This window comes from Scyliorhinus torazame, chromosome 28 (assembly GCF_047496885.1).
Source record: "Scyliorhinus torazame isolate Kashiwa2021f chromosome 28, sScyTor2.1, whole genome shotgun sequence".
NCBI classification, from domain to species: Eukaryota; Metazoa; Chordata; class Chondrichthyes; order Carcharhiniformes; family Scyliorhinidae; genus Scyliorhinus; species Scyliorhinus torazame.
Window position 1 is genome coordinate 20,256,320 of NC_092734.1, and position 19,227 is coordinate 20,275,546.

Here is a 19,227-nt window from a genome sequence, read left to right on the forward strand (position 1 = left end):
AGTAATCACCGAGCTCAGTGTCTAATATTTTCGCAGAGGGTTCCAGGCAACAGAAATCAACCCAGCGGATGTTTAAACTTCCTGAGTAATTCCAGTTCATGCACCAGAATTTCCACAGCATCCTGGTGTGCATCTCTCAATAAAGGTGCAATCTCCGACAAAACAGATGCTGGAAGATTTGAGCCATAGTGTTTTCTTTTTTGGCATTCCCGTGGCTGAATAGGAAGTGGGTTTTGAGCCACACATTTCTAGATAAAAGCTGCACAGGACAAGATTCACCAGGGACAGGTTGTACCACATGTTGTAAAGTGACCTGCAGACAAACCCAAGGTCATCACACCACTCAAAAGTTAATGATGTAAGCTCACTCCAGGCGGCTGCAGCAGGTATCAACAGCATGGATCAATCCGCAATGCAGATCAATCAATGGCTGCTTGGGCTAAGAACGTTTTCTTGCAGACGACCAGCCTTGGAGGTTTCTACATCTTTTCAAACTGCAGAATGCAGGTGATTTGTATAGGACCCATAAAGCCTATACACATTAACTATGGGTTAATGAACCACATAGCAGTCACTCCATTAATGTGCAGCCCAATTCTGATCTTCTTCATAGAAGGTGCACGTGAATGCCAACTTCCCAGCTATGAGGCCTTTAGATTCAAGCGGCAGTGTGTATACCATTTCTTATCTATAAGATGCACTGCTCCTTCGGCAGTACCTTCCAGACCTTCAACCTCTACCACCTGGAAGAACAAGGGCAGCCGAGGCATAGGAACAGCACCACCAGCAGATTCCCCTGCAAACCACCCATCAACATGACTTGGAGCTATATCGCCATTCCTTCATTGTCTCTGGGTCAATATCCTGGCATTCCCTCTCTAACAGCACTGTTGGTGTACCTACACCATACAGACTGCAGTGGTTCAAGAAGGCTGCTCACCACCACCTTCTCAAGGGTGATTAGGGACGGGCCTGGCCAGCGATGCTCACATCCTGCAAAATAATCTTGGACGAAGAAAGAAAAACCCAAGATTATTGGCTCGGCAGCCACGTTCAGGAGAACCTTTACAGCAGCTGTGTATATGTCCAGCACAGATAAACTGACTGGTCATCATCAAACACCCCATGCTGAACAGAGATTCAAGTCCGTCAAACTCCACCAGGGGCAGCATAAGATGAAGAAACAGCTCAGAAAAATGATCAGCTTTGAGTGGTTTCAAGAGCCAAGCGTGCTCGTGAACTTCCAGCTACGTCATCTCCACAGTGTCCATTCTACTGGAGTGGAGGAAAGCTGGAGACGGCCACCATCTCAAGCTGTGAAGAACCCGTCGGCTACAAGACCAGAAAACACCAAGACTAAGGTGGCATGGTGGCAGTGGTTAGCACTGCTGCCTTACAGCACCAGAGACCCGTGTTCAATTCGGCCTTGGACGAATGTTTGCACGTTCTCCCCGTGTCTACATGGGTTTCCTCCGGATGCTCCGATTTCCTCCCACAATCCAAAAAATGCAGGTTAGGTGGATTAGTCATGCTAAATTACCACTTAGTGTCCAAAGATGTGCAGGTGGGGTTACAGGAATAGGGTGGGGGAGTGGCCTTGGTGGGCTGCTGTTTCAGTGGGTCAGTGCAGACTTGATGGGCTTCCTTCTGAACTTGTAGGGACTCTATGGAATGACCACACCATTCAAGACCCCATCGGCAAGAAAAGGAGATCCCGCTGCGCCTGCCAAAATGACATGACCAGCAAGGCAAAGACGAGAGCTCATCAATTAGCCAAGGCAGAGGTACAAGGCAGAGGTCATGAGACACATCAACTCCATACTCCCAGAATGCCATGGTGCACTGCAGTTAGCATACCGCCACAACCGGTCCACATTGAACACCATCTCCCTGGCCCTACACTCATCCCTGGAGCATCTCGACAACAAGGACTCCTACATCAAACTGCCATTCATTGACTACAGCTCTGCCTTCAACACCATAATCCCAGCCAAGCTCATATCAAAACTCCAAAACCAAGGACTTGGCTCCTCCCTCTGCAACTGGATCCTCGACTTCCTGACCCATAGACCACAATCAGTAAGGATAAACAACAACACCATCTCCACGATAGTCCTCAATTCTGGGGCCGACCCATACATTTACGCACGGCTGTGGCAAAATTTGGCTCCAACTCCATCTACAAGTTTGCTAATAACACAACTGTAGCGGGTCAGATCTCTAACAACGATGAGTCAGAGTACAGGAGGGAGATAGAGAATCTAGTGGTGTGGTGTAATGATAACAATCTCTCCCTCAATGTCAGAAAAACTAAAGAGTTGGTCATTGACTTCGGAAAGCGAAGGACGTACACACCCCTGTCTGCATCAATGGTGCTGAGGTGAAGATGGTTAGCAGCTTAAAATTCCTAGATGTGCACATCACTAACAATCTGACTTGGTCCACCCACGTCGATGCTACGACCAAGAAAGCACAACAGCGCCTATACTTCCTCCAGAAACTAACGAAATTCGGCATGTCTCTTGACTCTTACCAACTTTTACAGATGCACCATAGAAAACATCCTATCTGGTTGCATCACAGTCTGGTATGGCAACTGCTCGGCCCAAGACCGTAAGAAATTGCAGAGTCGTGAACACAGCCCAGTCCATCGCGCGAACCCGCCTCCTATCCATTGACTTGTCTAAACCTCCCGCTGCCTTGGGAAAGCAGGCAGCATAATCAAAGACCCCTCTCACCTCGATTATTCTCTCTTCCAACCTCTTCCATTTTGTTCCAGGAGAACAAAAGTCTGAGAACACGCACTAACAGATTCAAAAACAGCTTCTTCCCCGCTGTTACCAGACTCCTAAATGACCCTCTTATGGACTGAACTGATCTCTTTACACATCTTCTGTACTGAGTAGTACTACACTGCATAGACTCACTCTGTGCCTATGTATTTACATAGTGTATTTATGCTTATCCTATTTTTTTTCATGTATGGAACAATCTGTCTGGACTGTACACAGAGCAATACTTTTCACTGTACCTTGGTACACGTGACAATAAATCAAAATCAAAATCCAAAGAAGAACTAGGGAAATCAAGAACAATGATGGACTGAGGACATACTGAACGAAGTGTAGAAGATTTTAGTTGAGACGGGCAGCATGGTCGGCACAGGCTTGGAGGGCCGAAGGGCCTGTTCCTGTGCTGTACTTTTCTTTGTTCTTTGTTCATATATGGACCCAATCAATACCCTTGGCCTCAAACTGGTGCAGAGTATGGACAGACCCCTCTTGAGAGGATCTAACCATCGACCATTGACATTCAATGGCATTACCATTGCTAAACCCCCACAATCAATATCTTGGGGGTTGCTATTGGTCAGAAACTGAACTGAAATAGCTATGTTAATACTGTGGCTACCAGAGCAGGTCAACGGCTATGTATCATATGTTGAGTAACTCACCCCCTAACCCCCCAAAGCCTGTTTACCATCAACAAGGTACAAGTCAGGAGTGTAATGGAATACTCTCCACTTGCCTGGATGAGTGAAGCTCAACATCATCCAGGACAAAGCAGCCCGCTTGATTGCTCCTCCTTCCACAAACATTCAATCGCTCCACCACCGACGAACAATGGCTGCGTGTGTACCATCTACAAGATGCACTGTAGTAACTCGCCAAGGTTCCTTAGACAACTCATGACCACTACCATCTAGAAGGACATGAGCAGCAGATACCTGGGAACCCCACCACCTGGAGGTTCCCCTCAAAGTCACTCACCACCCTGACTTGGAAATATATCGCCGTTCCTTCACTGTCACTGGAGCAACATCCTGGAACTCCGTCCTTAACAGCATAGTGGGTGTATCTGAAGGACTGTAGCGGTTCAAGAAGCCAACTCACCACCACCTTCTTAAGGATGGGGAATAAATGCTGGCCTAACCAGCAACGCCCACTACCCGTAAAGGAATAATAAAAAGAAACAGGGAAAACATCAGCTTTCGATGGAGAGAACACTTCAAAGAACTCCTAAGCCGTGATACAACCAGAGATGAGGACCTGGTTGAGGAAATCCCTGAACTTCCCATCAAAGTGGACTGTGGGAACTACCGAGGAATCGCTCTACTCTTCATCGCCGGGAAGATCATCGCGTGAATCCTCACTAGCCACCTTTTCCCAGTCTCTGAAGAAATCCTTCCAGAAAGCTTCCGACCAAACTGTGGAACAGCAGACATGATTTTCACTGCTCGGCAAGAGAAATGCCAGGAGCAACACCAACCATTCTACATGGCCTTTGTCGATCTGATCAAGGCCTTTGATTCAGTCATTCAGGAAGTGCTGTGGAAGACCCTCTCAAAGACCAGCTGTCCAGAAAAATTCATCAACATCCTATGACTTCTCCACGACGGAAATGAAACAGAAACCTTTGAGGTCAAGACTGGAGTGAAGTAGGGATGTGTCATTGCCCCCACCCTTTTCTCCATCTTCATTGCCACCACCCTTCACTTTGTCAAGAACAATCTTCCCAGTGGAGTGGGCATCATCTACAGGATTTATAGAAAACATTTCGACCTCAACTGGTTGAAATCCAAGAAGCGAACGAGACTGGCATTGTTCATGGAGCTTCAGTATGCAGATGACATCCACTCTCTCAGAAGAGAATCTCCAAGCCATTCTTAACACCTTCACAGAAACATACTGAAAAATCGGTCTTAGCCTCAATCTCAAAAAGACTCAAGTCCTTTACCAGCCCCCCCCCCCCCCCCCGGCCCCCGGGAAAGATCCTGTCTCCCTCTCCATCAAGATCAATGGAGGAACCCTCACAAATGTGGAACATTTCCCATACCTCTAAGGCTGACAGCGATGCAGAAATCCAACATTGTATCCAATTCACGAGTGCCTTCTTCAGACACCTAAGAATAAGAGTCTTTGACAACTGCAAAATCCGTGCTGACACCAAGATCCTAGTGTACAAGGTGGCCATCCTTCCAACTCTCTGTATGACTCAGAAACTTGGACTAAGTACAGACTCCATCTCAAGGCCCTGGCGAGGTACCATCAATGCTGTCTGAGAGGCAATCTCCACATCAGCTGGGAGGACAGGCGTACTAACATCAATGTTCTTGAAGGAACCAAGTGCACCAGTGTCGAGGTCATGACCATCCAAAACCATCTCCGCTGGGCTGGACATGTGCTTAGGATGTCAGAGTCCTGACTTCCAAAGCAAATCTTCTTTGCCCATCTCAAGGAAGGCTTCCAAGCAAGAAGAGGACAAAGAAAGTGCTTCAAAGGCACCCTGGGCTTACCTCAAAAAATGCAACATGGGCATCAAAGCCTGGGAGACCCTTGCTCAGAAGGGACCTACTTGGAGGAACCTCCTGAATGAAGGGGCACAATTCTTCCAGGACACCCGACAGCAAGAGGAGGTCCAGAAAAGGAGCCTGAGAAAGGAATACCAGCGATCTAGAGTCCAAGGACCAATCCCACCTGCTGGAAACACCTGCCAAGTGTGCGATGGAAGATGCAACTCTAGGATCGGGCTCTTCAGCCCATGCAAGAACCCACAGAACCCATGGCCAGTAACACAGAGTTTCCGAGGTATAAAATCATACTCCTTAGCGAGTGATCGCCAAAGAAGACATGTGTTCAGCATGCCATCACCAAACACACCATGCTGAACAGAGATTCAAGCAGCTGGGTAGATCCTTCAATGTGGTTCAGCCAGTCTCCAATATCATCACGGACTGCTGCATCCTATGGAATTACACTATCGAAGCAGTCTCAATATGGAGCAGCTACAGAGGGAAGGAAACCAACAGCAGCAAAGAGATGTTCGGGAACATTCAGGAGAAGATGTAACTTCTAAATTACCTTTGTTTTCAATATTATTTGTCCAATTAAGTGGCACTTTATTGTGGCCAATCCACCTACCCTGCACATCTTTGGGTGAGACCCACGTAGACTTGGTGAGAATGTGCAAACTCCACACGGACAGTACTGACATTACCCCTCAGGCCCCTCATTTTCTTCCCTTGAAGCCAGCCCTTCCCCTTCACGCCTCAATATCCCAACCCCACCCTCTGCCCTCCCATGGACCCCATTTCACCCACCACTGAGTCACCCTTGCTGGTTCCGAGTCTCCATGCAAGCTTCCATTTTCTTGCTCTCCTTCTTTGTGCCACAGGGTTCAACCCGGAAAGCCGCTGACCTCAGGCACGGTGGCACAAAGCCAACTGGTGCATGACAACTATTAAAAAAGCACTGTGAACCGGGGGTAATGAGATCTTGTGTGCCGCTGACTTTGTCTTGCAGGTAGTAATTGTAGGCAGACAGTGACCCAGGGCCGGGATCAAACCCAGGTCCTCAGCGGCGTGAGAGATTAAAGCACCTTTTAATGCTGTTGAGTTTGTTCATTGGACTGTGGTAAGACTTAAACCTCGGTATCTTTTTCACTACATAAATGGTCCTCCCTCCATTGTTATGATGTCTTAACAAATAAGTTTATAATTGCATTGCAGTTAACTTCCTACCTGCCAAAGATCGCATTCCTGCTGTAACATTGTCCAACACCATGATGAGAAATCTCTGAGAACACCAAGGCGGGTAATTTATGGGGCCTGTACAAGTGAGAAATATGGATTGTGAGGTGACTGAATTAGGCAGGGTGTTAAATTTTAATTTCCTGACAGCTGGTTGAGGTACAGAGATAAAGTCAGCAGCGTGTTTGCAGCGTGTTGGGGCTCACGCCAGCCTGTGGCAGCTTTGTAATTGTAATAAGACCAGAAGACAGGAGTAGAGTTAGGCCAGTCGGCCCATCGCATCTGCTCCGCCATTCAATCATGGCTGATATTTTTCTCATCCCCATTCTCCTGACTTCTCGCCATAACCCCTGATCCACTTATTGATCAAAAACCTATCTATCTCTGTTTTAAAGACACTCAGAAATTTGGCCTCCACAGCCTTCAGCGGCAAAGTGTTCCACAGATTCATCACCCTCTGGCTGAAGAAATTCCTCCTCATCTCTGTTTAATAAGATCGTCCCTTTCGTCTGAGATGGTGTCCTCTGGTTCTAGTTTTTCCTACAAGTGGAAACATTCTCTCCACGTCCACTCTATCCAGGCCTCGCACTATCCTGTAAGTTTCAATAAGATTCCCCCTCATCCTTCTAAACTCCAAGTACAGACCCAGAGTCCTCAACCATTCCTCATACAACAAGCTCTTAATTCCAGGGATCATTCTTGTGAACCTTCTCTGGACGCTTTCAAAGGCCAGCACATCCTTCCTTAGATACGGGGCACAAAACTGCTCACAATACTCCAAATGGGGTCTGACCAGAGCCTTATATAGCCTCAGAAGTACATCCCTGGTCTTGTATTCTAGCCCTCTCGACATGAATGTTAACATTGCATTTGCTTTGCTAACTGCCGATGAACCTGCATGTTACATAGAATACATTTGCATTCCATGAATACTTACTGACGTAAAACCTTTAAAACAAACTCCTACCTGCAAGATAAAGTCAGCGGCTCACAAGATCTCATCACACCCGGTTCACATTGCTTTTTTAATAGATGTCATGCACTAGTTGGCTTTGCGTCGCCGCGTCTGAGGTCAACGGCTTTCCGGGTTGAACTTTGTGGCACAAAGGAGAGCAGGAAAATGGCAGCTTGCATGGAGACTCGGAACCGGCAAGGTGACTCAGTGGTGGGTGAAATGGGGTCCATGAGGGTGGGGTTGGGATATTGGGGCATGAAAGTGAAGGGCTGGCTTCCTGGGTATGGGGACAGTCAATCAAGGAAATAAATGAGAGGCCTAAGGGGCAATGTCAGTACTGTACAAATGAACATCCATCTCAGTATTCACTGGGAGTCTTTACACGTTTTTGAGTTCACCGACAACATTTAAGTTTTCCCTGCTGAGAGTGGTCTTGAACAACATCCTTTACAATATCTAAAAGGGGCACCAGCGGAGCCTTTAAGTTCAACCATGTTCCACAGAGTGGTGAGTGCAACACTGGACATCAACGTGAACATTCAATAAAGAGTGAACAACAAAATCATAATGTTCTTCTTTCTACAATGAGGGAAATGTCCCTATCTTCCCTATAACCATCAATGCATACTAACCACAATGTGTGGGCCAGTACATTTAGCTTTCTGACTAAGCTAAGTGTCAGCAAATAACAACGATGCACACACGAATAAAGTGAAAACAATGTCAAGTGAATTATTTGTAAGTGGAATTTAAATTTTAAAAAACCTTTGTGCTCTCAGAAAATCTTCCGTTAATGGCAGTAGAGATGGGCAGGCAGGTTTTGGCCCGATAATCCTGATGTTTGAACAGGAGGCCCTTTTATAGCCCAACCATAGCTACAACATTTTAGGCTGACAGTGGGATTCCCATCACAGAATCACACACATCTCATCTGCACGCCACTGGCTCTCAATGTTACTGGTAGTTATGTGGGAACCAGCAAAAAGCAAGAAAGCAGAAATGATGTACACTGCTGTCTGCCATCGGCAGTGGTATACCACCAACAAAATCCTGCCCAATTCCTCTGAAAACCTAGGTGTTCTGCTGGTCATAATTCCAGTAATAGATCGGTGGAATCTATCAGAAAACAGCAGGGGCTCATAGAATCCCTACAATGCAGAAGGAGGTCATTTGGCCTATTGAGTCTGCACAACCCACTGAAAGAGCAGCCTACCCGGGCCTACTTCCCCGCCCTAGCCCCGTAACCCCACCTCACCTGTACATCTCTGGGGAAATTTTATCATGGCCAATCCACCTAGCCAGTACATCTTTGGATTGTGGAAGGAAACCAGAGATCCCGGAGGAAACCCACACAGACATGGGAAGAAAGTGTAAATTCCATACAGACAGTCACCCAAGGCCGGAATTGAACCTGGGTCCCTGGCGCTGTGAGGCAGCAGAGCTAACCACTGGGCCAGCACTTTTCTGACAGACGGGCCCCTCCATGGCAGATATTGTTGAAGGTTGGGAGCACTAATTACTGGTCAGTTGAGACTCAACGAGTCTCTGGAGATTAATATGTCAAGTGAGATGATGGAGACCAACCTCCAGTTGGTTAAACTGTCACATTGATACAAAATTGCGATTAATTCCTCAGACAGGTGTGAGGAGTTTAAATTGAGTGTGATGTACAAATGCTCTCCACTTCTCTCCACCCCCCTCAAAGGCAGACAAGAGTTAGATTCCCATGGGCCGAGCAGGTGATGGATATGTACCACAATAGTGCGCGTGTCCATCTGCCTCAGGCAAGTTAAATGCCCTCCCACTGACCTCCATAAAATATGGCAGATTGGGCAGTCACAGGGTAAATGCTGGAATTATGTGCTACGAGGAATCTGAGGCCAACACACTTTTGATGAAAAAACTGCATTCCTTGTGTGTGCTAACATTTGGCATCCTAATACCTGCCCAAATAATCACCCCAAAAATTAGAAGGGAAATTTTTTTAAAAAGCTGTGCACAAAAGGGTGGTCGGCACATGGAATTCTTGGCTACAAGTTAATGCTGAAGCAGTATCAGCAAATTCCTTTAGAATGGTCTTAGTTATTTAAAAATCTTTAACTGAAAGCATGGAGGAGAATGGAATTGAATGAGATTGGTCAAATGGAGACAATCACCATGATAGGTCAAATGGCCGTGTTGCAACATGTTACGATTGTGAGAAGATTGGGCAATTGGACACGTTTTCATAGAACTGCCAGTAACTATGAAATTATGTCCATGATTACATAATACCATAATAGTGTTGCCATTTTCTTAAACCAACATAAAATGTTGAATTGTGTTTAATCCCTGAAACAGAGCCATTCCAATTAATACTAATAATCTTTATTATTGTCACAAGTAGGCTTACATTAACACTGCAATGAAGTTACTGTGAAAAGCCCCTAGTCACCACATTCAGGCGCCTGTTCGGGTGCACAGAGGGAAAATTCAGAATGTCCAATTCACCTAACACGCACGTCTTTCGGCACTTGTGGGAGGAAACCAGAGCACCCGGAGGAAACCCACGCAGACACGGGGAGAATGTACAGACTCAGCACAGACAGTGACCCAAGCCGGGAATCGAACCTGGGACCCTGGAGCTGTGAAGCAACAGTGCTAACCACTGTGTGAACATGCCACCCTAATTTCAATTTCCTCCTCTCCCTATCATAGTCACCTCATCAAGTTTCAGATGTAAAAAGAAATAAGAATTGGAAAATCTTAACTTACTGAAGTGAGATTCTTCACTTTGTGGTTATGCTGATGAATGGGTTTATGGCAGAAGAGAAACGCTTCATCTGGGGAAATCAAAGGTTTCTTCTGGTCCAGCTGGAATAGCAGACGGCAGTTGACTCTCCAACCCCACAGCTAGAGGACACTGTGTAAGAGATCAGTACGGAGGAGAAAGTAGAGCTTATAACCTGCGGTGAAAATAATACAAAATAAGCACCATCTCACGAAGGCTGTTTGCATTTGAATTGAAATGACAAAAAGGCCGAATAAAACTTTTAATGGGGGAAATCGACATTGAATTTAAATCTAAGCTGCACTGACATATTTTTCAGTCACACTGAAATTCAGCTTCATTGGCCAACAATTGGGAATGTATTTAAAGTACTGGGGGCATAGTTGCTGTAAACAGTGTGGATATAACTTGCAGTTGCAGATGAAGGATTTCTGAATATGTGTAGGATGTACATACCACAGGGGACTATTAGAATGATCACCATCATCACAAGCACACTACTTTTGACACATGGTTGCATGACACATTTTTACTCTCCTATCGCATTATGCCTGACAGGCTGTCAATCAAGGAGAACTATTTTTGATGCAATGGAGTGAACCCTTTCGATAAAACTCTTCAAGTAGCATTAACCCCTGACCAAAGTCATTTTTCCAAAGGACTGAAATCTCCGTTAGTCCGAATCTCCTGACCAACTTCATACTTAATGCATTTTCTCACGTGAATTACTGCACATTGTCGAAATGTGGGTCTACCCTTAGAAAACATAATTTAACAGAATACAATATTTTTCAAAGCACCCAAAATTATGATGCAGTAAATGTAAAAAAAATGGAAGTCTGCCCCCCCCCCCCCCCCCAACCAGCCCCAGAAGACCAAAGGCTGCTCCCTCTGAGAGCTGACTGGTGGTGATTTAACCTCAGGTAGGGGGCACGGTTGAGAAGGTGGGGCCTTCATGAATAACTTCAACCGGTACGGGAATTGAACCCACGCTGTTGGCGTCGCTCCACATCACGAACCAGCTACCCTTCCAACTGAGCTAACCCTTCCCCTTATATAGCAAATAACTGTTGCAAAGCGGATTTAACAATGTTTCTATAGTAACTAGGTTTCTCTTTAACAATAGAAAAATGCATAATATTAGAGTTGCCAGTGATAAACCTGCATAATACACAATCGAAGCAGATAAGGGTCAGTTTTAAACCTGGGAACAATTCTTCGACATGATGCCTCCAATTACAAATATGAGAATTTGTCCAGAAACTGCATTGAGCAAACTAAATCATCAAGCCTACATCTAGGTCAGATCTGGCACAGTTTGAGTGATGTCAGTACAGAGCAGTGTAATTTGGAGTGAAGTGAATAAATTCAGATTTAGGCAAGAAATCTGAGACTACCTCCAGGAGCCAGTTTTAAAAGTAACAGGGCAGGCCATGCCGTACAACTTTTTTAATGTCATTTTCAATCCATTTGATGTCAGCAGTGAGTTGACAAGACAGTTGACTTCTACGATTAAGATGTAACTGTTACAAATGCAGCTGTTTCAGTATTCCTGTTCCTAGAGTCTGCACCAATTCAATATTGCAAACCAAGATTGATATATGTATGTGTACATATTTTTATATAGATAGAACTTGAAAAGATAATTTACCTGTGTTTTTTTCATTATGGTATTCTCCTTATCCTGCAGAAAATAAATCAATTTCAACAACTTTATATCTAACTGAAGAGGACATTTTTAGACAGATTACAACTATACTAAAAATGTCCATCGGCCATTTTATTCTTAACCAATAAACTCAATCAAATGGCTGCCACAACACACAATATGGTTGTTTGGTCAGTCTGCACCTAGTGTTGTCTCTATTTCTGCCTATGTAATAATATAATCTAATAATCTTTATTATTGTCACAAGTAGGCTTACATTAACACTGCAATGAAGTTACTGCGAAAAGCCCCTAGTCGTCACATTCCGGCGCCTGTTCGGGTGAATAGAGGGAGAATTCAGAATGTCCAAATTACCTAAAAGCATGTCTTTTGTTACTTGTGGGAGGAAACCAGAGCACCTGGAGGAACACTCACGCAGACACGGGGAGAATTTGCAGACTTCGCATAGACTGTGACCCAAGCGGGAATCGAATCAGGGACCCTGGGGCTGTGCAGCAACAGTGCTAACCATTGTGCTACCGTGCCACCCATCATGTGCATTAATGAGAAGTCATGTTTCTGAATCATGAGCTGACCAGTAGACAGTTTGCCTATCATTGCCAATTGTTCTGTGATTTTGATATTTTTAGTTGTTGAATGATTTCATTAAAGATAATGGGCGGGATCTTCCAGCTGTTCACACCAACGGAATCTTCCTGTTCCGCCGACAGCGCACACCCACCATGGGTTTTCCAGCGGTGTGGGGTGGATCCAATGGGAAATCCCATTGACAGCGGCAAGACCAGAAAATTGCGCCACTGGCAGGCCACCTTGCACAGCCGAGAAACACTCCACGGAGAGGCCAGAGAATCTCGCCCAACCAGGAACTCATCATTCTGAGGGTGATGTCAACACCACTGAATAGGAAACATTTTCTCTCATTAAGCAGATATCGCCACCAAAACGTTGTTCTGATTTCGCGAGAAACCATTTAGCTTGAAAAAAAATTAAAACGCCCAGTTATTAACTGAAACAAACTAATCCACATAATTTCATTTTTCAGCAGAACATTTTATCGTACAAGAGTTAAACAAAGCCAGCATCTTACCACTATATTTCATAAATACTTATACTGTACTCTGCTTAGTAATTCCAACTCAGAAATACCCTTAATTTCTGCTAGCCCTTTGCTCAGTTCTATAGCTTCTGGCAAATTACCTCTTTGCTTCTCATAGTTGTTTTCTGGACATTTAAGAGTTCCTATGAGATAACTCACAGGTAAATCCAAAACAAAAGGGTGCCCCTCTGCCTAACCTAGTTCCATAGTAATAATGCATGCCTGAGATGCTCCAAATAGAAATTTAAACCAATTGCCTCTAATTTTAAACCTATCTTTTGATTTGAAAAGTATACGGATACTCCATGATTTTCCCTTGCTTCGCCATTGCTTTCAAACCACTCTTTCATCTGGGACCCAGATAATTCAAAGCCCTTATGGAGACTGTAGAAATCTCACCTCCACCAAGAGTCTTGGCAGTGTTAGCTCATTGTTTAGTGTTTTCACACTTCCACCTCTGACCTCTTTTAAATAAACCTGGATCATCCTGTGAATGGCAATGACTTCAGGTCAGTTTACCAGCCTCCTACCATTGGTGCTTCCATTATTGTACAGTTAAAAACTTCAATCCCCACTAAAAGTTATGCTTCTAAAACATATGAATCATGAAATCAGACATTTTTGCAACAAAAGATTACCACATTTTATTCATTCAATTTTGATTCAAAAAACATGTGAAATAACATATCAAAAACAATTTAATCTCACACAGATTTTTCTTGGGACAAGCTGCCAGCAGCATGTTGTTCTACTTTTCATAAATTCCTCCAAGTGAACAAAAGTAAACTTATGAGAGATTAATTTTAATTAGATCAAGTTTAAGGGCTGCCAAGACTATCAAATTTGACAAGGATCAGTTAATTTCAGTCAAGAGATTGGCCACTTTTACTTGCATTTATGCAACACTTAATCATGTCCTTCGGGAAGGTCTCAGCAGCATTGCACATGTTGTGAGCTACAGTAACTTTATTTTGTAGGCAAATGTGCACATAGTATTGAGAACAATGATTAGTTAATCTGGTTTTAACTGAGTTTGTAGAGGGAGGAATGTTGCTTAAGAGCAAGTATTTGCAGGACAGAAACATTCCATTCAACTCAAGAGGTCCATCTTATGCACCACACAAACCTCCTCCAAACCACGTTTATTGAAACCCATCAACATGTCCTTCTATTCCTTTCTCTCTCATGTGCCTATCCAGCTTCCCCTTATTTGCATCCAAGCAAGTTCCACATCTTAACTGCTTACAGTGTCATGAGATCTTTGACATCCATCTGAAACACCAAAGGAGACAATTTAATGTGCCATGTAAAATACATAGAAACATACACAGAAAACAGAAGCAGGAGGAGGCCATTCAGCCCTTCGAGCCTGCTCTGCCATTCATTGTGATCCTGGCTGATCATCCCGTTCAATATCCTGATCCTGCCTTCCCCCCAAATCGCTTGTCCCTTTAGACCCGAGAGCTATATCTAATTTCTTCTTGAAATCGCACAACATTTTGGCCTCAATTACTTGCTGTGCTAGTGAATTGCAAGATTCACCACTCTCTGGGTGAATACATTTCTCCTCATCTCAGTCCTAAAAGGTTTACCACTTATTCTCAAACTATGACCCCTAGTTCTGGACATCCCACTATTGGAAACATTCTTTCTGAATCTATCTTGTCTAATCCTGTTAGAATTTTATAAGTTTCTATCCCCTCTCACTCTTCTAAACTCCAATGAATATGATCTAACCGACTTAGTCTCTCCTCATATGACAGTCCCGCCATCCCAGGAATCAGCCTGGTAAACCTTCGCTGCACTCCCTCCATAGCAAGAACATCCTTCCTCAGATAAGGGCAGCAAAACTGCACACAATACTCCAGGTGTGGCCTCACCAATGCCCTGTACAATTGCAGTATAACATCTCTATTCCTATACTCAAATCCTTTCGCTATGAAGGCCAACATACTATTTGCCTTCTTGAGGGCAGCACTTGGCACAGTGGTTAGCACTGCTGCCTACGGCACTCAGGACCCGGGTTCGAATCTCGGCCCTGGGTCACTGTCCGTGTGGAGTTTGCGCATTCTCCTCGTGTCTGTGTGTGTTTCACCCCCACAACCCAAAGATGTGCAGGTTAGGTGGATTGGCCACGCTAAATTGCCCTTTAATTGGGGAAAAAAAATAATTGGGTACTCTAAATTTATTTTTTAAAAATACTATATGCCTTCTTTACTACCTGCAGTACCTGCACGCTTACTTTTAGCGGTTAATGTATGAGGACACCAAGGTCTCGCTGAGTACTCATCTCTCTCAATTTACATCCATTCAGATAATAATTGGTCTTCCTTTGTTTATAGAGCATTGTACCAGAGTGCCAGTCTCAATTACGTGCTCATTCTGAAGAGGTTCAAACACATTTTTGCCTCTGGGGGACTTGCCCAGGATCTGGTTGGTAACAGGACCAGCTGTCCGCTCCATGGAGGGAGGCAGCCAATTTGGTCAGTTGACACCTTAATTAAGGAGTTTTGCATTAAAACATCCCCGTTGGCAGAATAGCGCCTTGCCGCATTGGTGGCAATCTGCTTGGGACATCGGCGATTGGAGCAGGAAACTCCATGCTCCCGAGGGCGGCATGTCGGTGGCAGTGGTTAGCACTGCTGCCTCATGGCACCGCTGACCTGGGTCCCATCCCGGCCCCGGGTCACTGTCCGTGTGGAGTTTGCACATTCTCCCCGTGTCTGCTGGGGCTCACCCCCCACAACCCAAACATGTGCAGGGTAGCTTCAAGCCCCAATGACAAGGTCAAGTGGATAAAAGGCTGCAATTGCGACCGTGTTTGAATCTGCAGAGGACTTTCCCCTCCACTCCAGTGCCCCTGTTGACGTTGAGAGTCTTTATTTTCTGTATTCTATGCAAGCCAGTTAGGGCGCCTCCATGTTGATGTGCCCAATCTGCCACAGTGCTATTAGGGAGGGAGTTCCAAGATTCTGACCCAGTGATGGTGAAGGAACGGTGACATAGTTCCAAGTCAAGATCATGAGTGGCTTGTAGGGGAACTCGCAGGTGGTGAGTCGGTGTTGTGTTTCTGCTGCCCTTGTCCTTGTGGATGGTAGTGGTCGTGGGTTTAGAAGGTGCTGTCAAAGAAGCTTTGGACAAGTTTTGCACGCTGTCTAAGTTCTTGCAGTGCATCTTGTAGATGGTACACACTGCTGCCACTGTGCTTCAGTGGCAGAGGGGGTGAATGTTTATTAATGAGCAACAAATGAAGCAGATGAGGTATTCCATGTGAATTAATAAGCGACACAGATTTGACTAAGTATTCTACCTGTAACTTTATAAATGGATAGTTTCAGTTTACTTCTAATAATTTCTGACAATGTTTTAGTAAAAGAAAGTTTAGCCTAGCAGGAGAACAATGGGAGTTTCTCAAGGCTTTGTTCTAGCTAGTATTTTCTTGTGAATAGATGGTAAATTTCAAGGTACATTTCAATGCACAGCCTCCTCCAGCCCTTCAGCCTGCTGATAAATCAGCATGTCTTCAATCCTGGCACCTTGTACATTTCTAGTTTCCTTTGCCCTACCATTGGTGGCCGTGCCTTCAATTGTTGAGAACCCTCAGCTCTGGAATTCTCTCCCAAAAACTCTTTGCCTCCTCTTTTTAAAGCCACTCGTTAAAACCTCTCCCTTTGTCCTAGTATCTCCTTGCTCAGCTCAGTGTCAGATTTTATTTGGCACCAGCCCTGTGAGGAGCTTTGGAACATTCGTCCGTGTTAAAAGCACGATATAAATGCAAGTTGCAGTTAGCGAGAACCGTACATTCATCATAAACAAGCACTGACGAATAGGTTGTGGAAAATTACTGTCATCCAATATTTTAATTCTGCATTCTTACATTCAAAGTGATTTGTCACTTTATAATCAGGAGACACAAATTAATAAAGTGTAAGCAGCATATCAACAGGACATTGATATGCCAGCCAAACCTCAAATACTTGCCGCCTAGACTCATGCATGAACAACGACTGCTTGGTTGCGAGAGCCAAGAAACCGCTACATAGAATCATAGAGTGAAGAGGCCCTTCGGCCCATCAAGCCTGCACCGACAAACAAAAACTACTCTAATAATCCACACTAATCCCACTTCCCAGCCTTTGGCCCATAGCCTACCTTAACAAAAAAGCCAACACCCCTGGGAGAGTAGGGGACTACCATAACTGGGATGACTTTGATATGTAGTTTTCACATTTACGCTCGAACAATGAAAAGTTATAAACAATGCCTGCAAAAAGAAAAGTACTTTGGAAAGCTGACAGCTGACTGATGAATGAATGTGAACACATTGTGATGGGCTTTCTTTGAATCTGGGCAGATTTCCGAATCATGCAAATTTAGGATTGCTAATGTCTCGCATCTAATTTCAGGAACTGACACAGAGGATCAGGGTTTCCCCAGTGCTTTCGATTCCACAATGTTGCTACACATTCAAGGCCTGGTTGCGCTCAATCTATCAACAGAAGAAAGCACACAACTCTTTCACTGTACTGTCAACTGCAAGCTTCAGATGCTCCAACAAATGTTCCAATATCTGTGTATGTCAGTGTGATGTTAACCAGTCAGATAAAATGAACAGCACTAAAAAAATTAAGATGATAAATGGAACAGTAGCATGGTTAAATGCCTTCCAAGCTGTAAAGCTTTCACTATTTTATCCATTCATTAGTTTGTTCGTTCATACATGCATGATACTCAGTTTTATCATATTGAATGTCTCTTTCACCAGTAACTGCTGACAGATTATGATGGAACTGTATAAAAAGTACGAAATAGATGTTTGAAGTGTCAGAGTGAGAGGATGAAGATGTGGCAGATATTTTATCTTTAAGCCTATAATTGCGTGGGTAAACAATCTAAAAATTAAAGTTTTATTCCTAATTTTTTTTTAATGTGCCTGAATGGAAATTCTGAAGATATTGCACATTGTTTGAACTGTGCGGTTATTTCATCCAAAAAATGTTGTTTTAATGTTCTTTTCCAACAGTTATAGTAACTTGTGGGCTTTAGGGAATCATTAAGCCAACTTCAGCTCACTCACATTGAGCAGGGCACAGCCAGATGCGCTAAACTTTTGCCACAAAGGGAATATTACTGACTTTATGTTGCCCATAAACACCAAGATGTTGGAAAAATGCAGTTCTTCACTTGAGTTTTAATCAAGGAAGCACAATCCAGACAATGCAACTTTGTGTTCTAAGATACATAGCCGCAACCTTACCAATTGAATGATATAAGCAGACCCCATCTAAATGTCACCTTGGTTCCTTGGCTGAATCAGAAGGTTGGGTGGAACCGAATGCCAAGATTGCAGGGCTTAAACTAGGCTGGCATTTCAATGCAGTCCCACATTATGTTTGCCTTTCATGGGACCACATTCTGCATGGGGGCAAGGGTGGGAAACATGTCTAAACATCAAAAGCTGTTCATGTGAACTTGTCCACACTGAGTGAAAAACAGCTGGGGCTGGATTTTCATCCACTGTCAAGGGTGGGATTTAAAAACAGATGGGTTTGCGTCTCCATCCCAACACGTTTCCCAGCTGGGCCATTTTTCTTGAGGCAGGATGGTTGCAGCAGAGCCGTTTCAGCTCTAATAAAAGCCTAATTCGGAGGCGGACTGTGATTTTCAGGGGGCCGCGGCACAGCGTGGCCGATACGAACCGGAGATCCCGCTGCCTGGTTCTACCCAGCTCACAATGCCTCATGAGATCTTAGAATCATAGATTTTACAGTGCAGAAGGACGACATTCGGCCCATCGAGTCTGCACCGGCTCTTGGAAAGAGCACCCTACCCAAGCCCACACCTCCACCCTCCCCGTAACCCAGTAACCCCATCCAACCTTTTTGAACACTAAGGGCAATTTATCATGGCTAATCCACCTAACCTGCACATCTTTGGACTGTGGGAGGAAACCGGAGCACCCGGAGGAAACCCATGCAGACACAGGGAGAACGTGCAGACTCTGCACAGACAGTGATCCAAGCCGGGAATCGAATCTGGGACCCTGGAGCTGTGAAGCAACTGTGCCAACCACTGTGCTACCGTTGTCAGTGCCACCTGGGCTTCAGCTTTGCACTGCCATTGTTCCCAGGTGGCATTGCTAGCTGGCAGGGGCACTGCCAGGGTACCAAGCTGTAATTTTTTGCACGGTGGCGATCGGGCCGGGGGG

At 44.7% G+C, this 19,227-nt stretch overlaps 1 protein-coding gene across 1 annotated transcript in view; it reads left to right on the plus strand.

Annotated features, from left to right (window-relative positions):
* Positions 1 to 17,936, plus strand: part of kcnma1a (potassium large conductance calcium-activated channel, subfamily M, alpha member 1a) — a 1,078,085-nt gene extending 1,060,149 nt beyond the window's left edge. Inside the window, exon 30 of the mRNA XM_072491599.1 lies at positions 17,426 to 17,936. Coding sequence (XP_072347700.1) covers positions 17,426 to 17,432 — 7 coding nt within the window. The 3' untranslated portion in view covers positions 17,433 to 17,936. The remainder of the gene's footprint in view (positions 1 to 17,425) is intronic.
* The last annotated feature ends 1,291 nt before the right edge of the window (positions 17,937 to 19,227 follow it).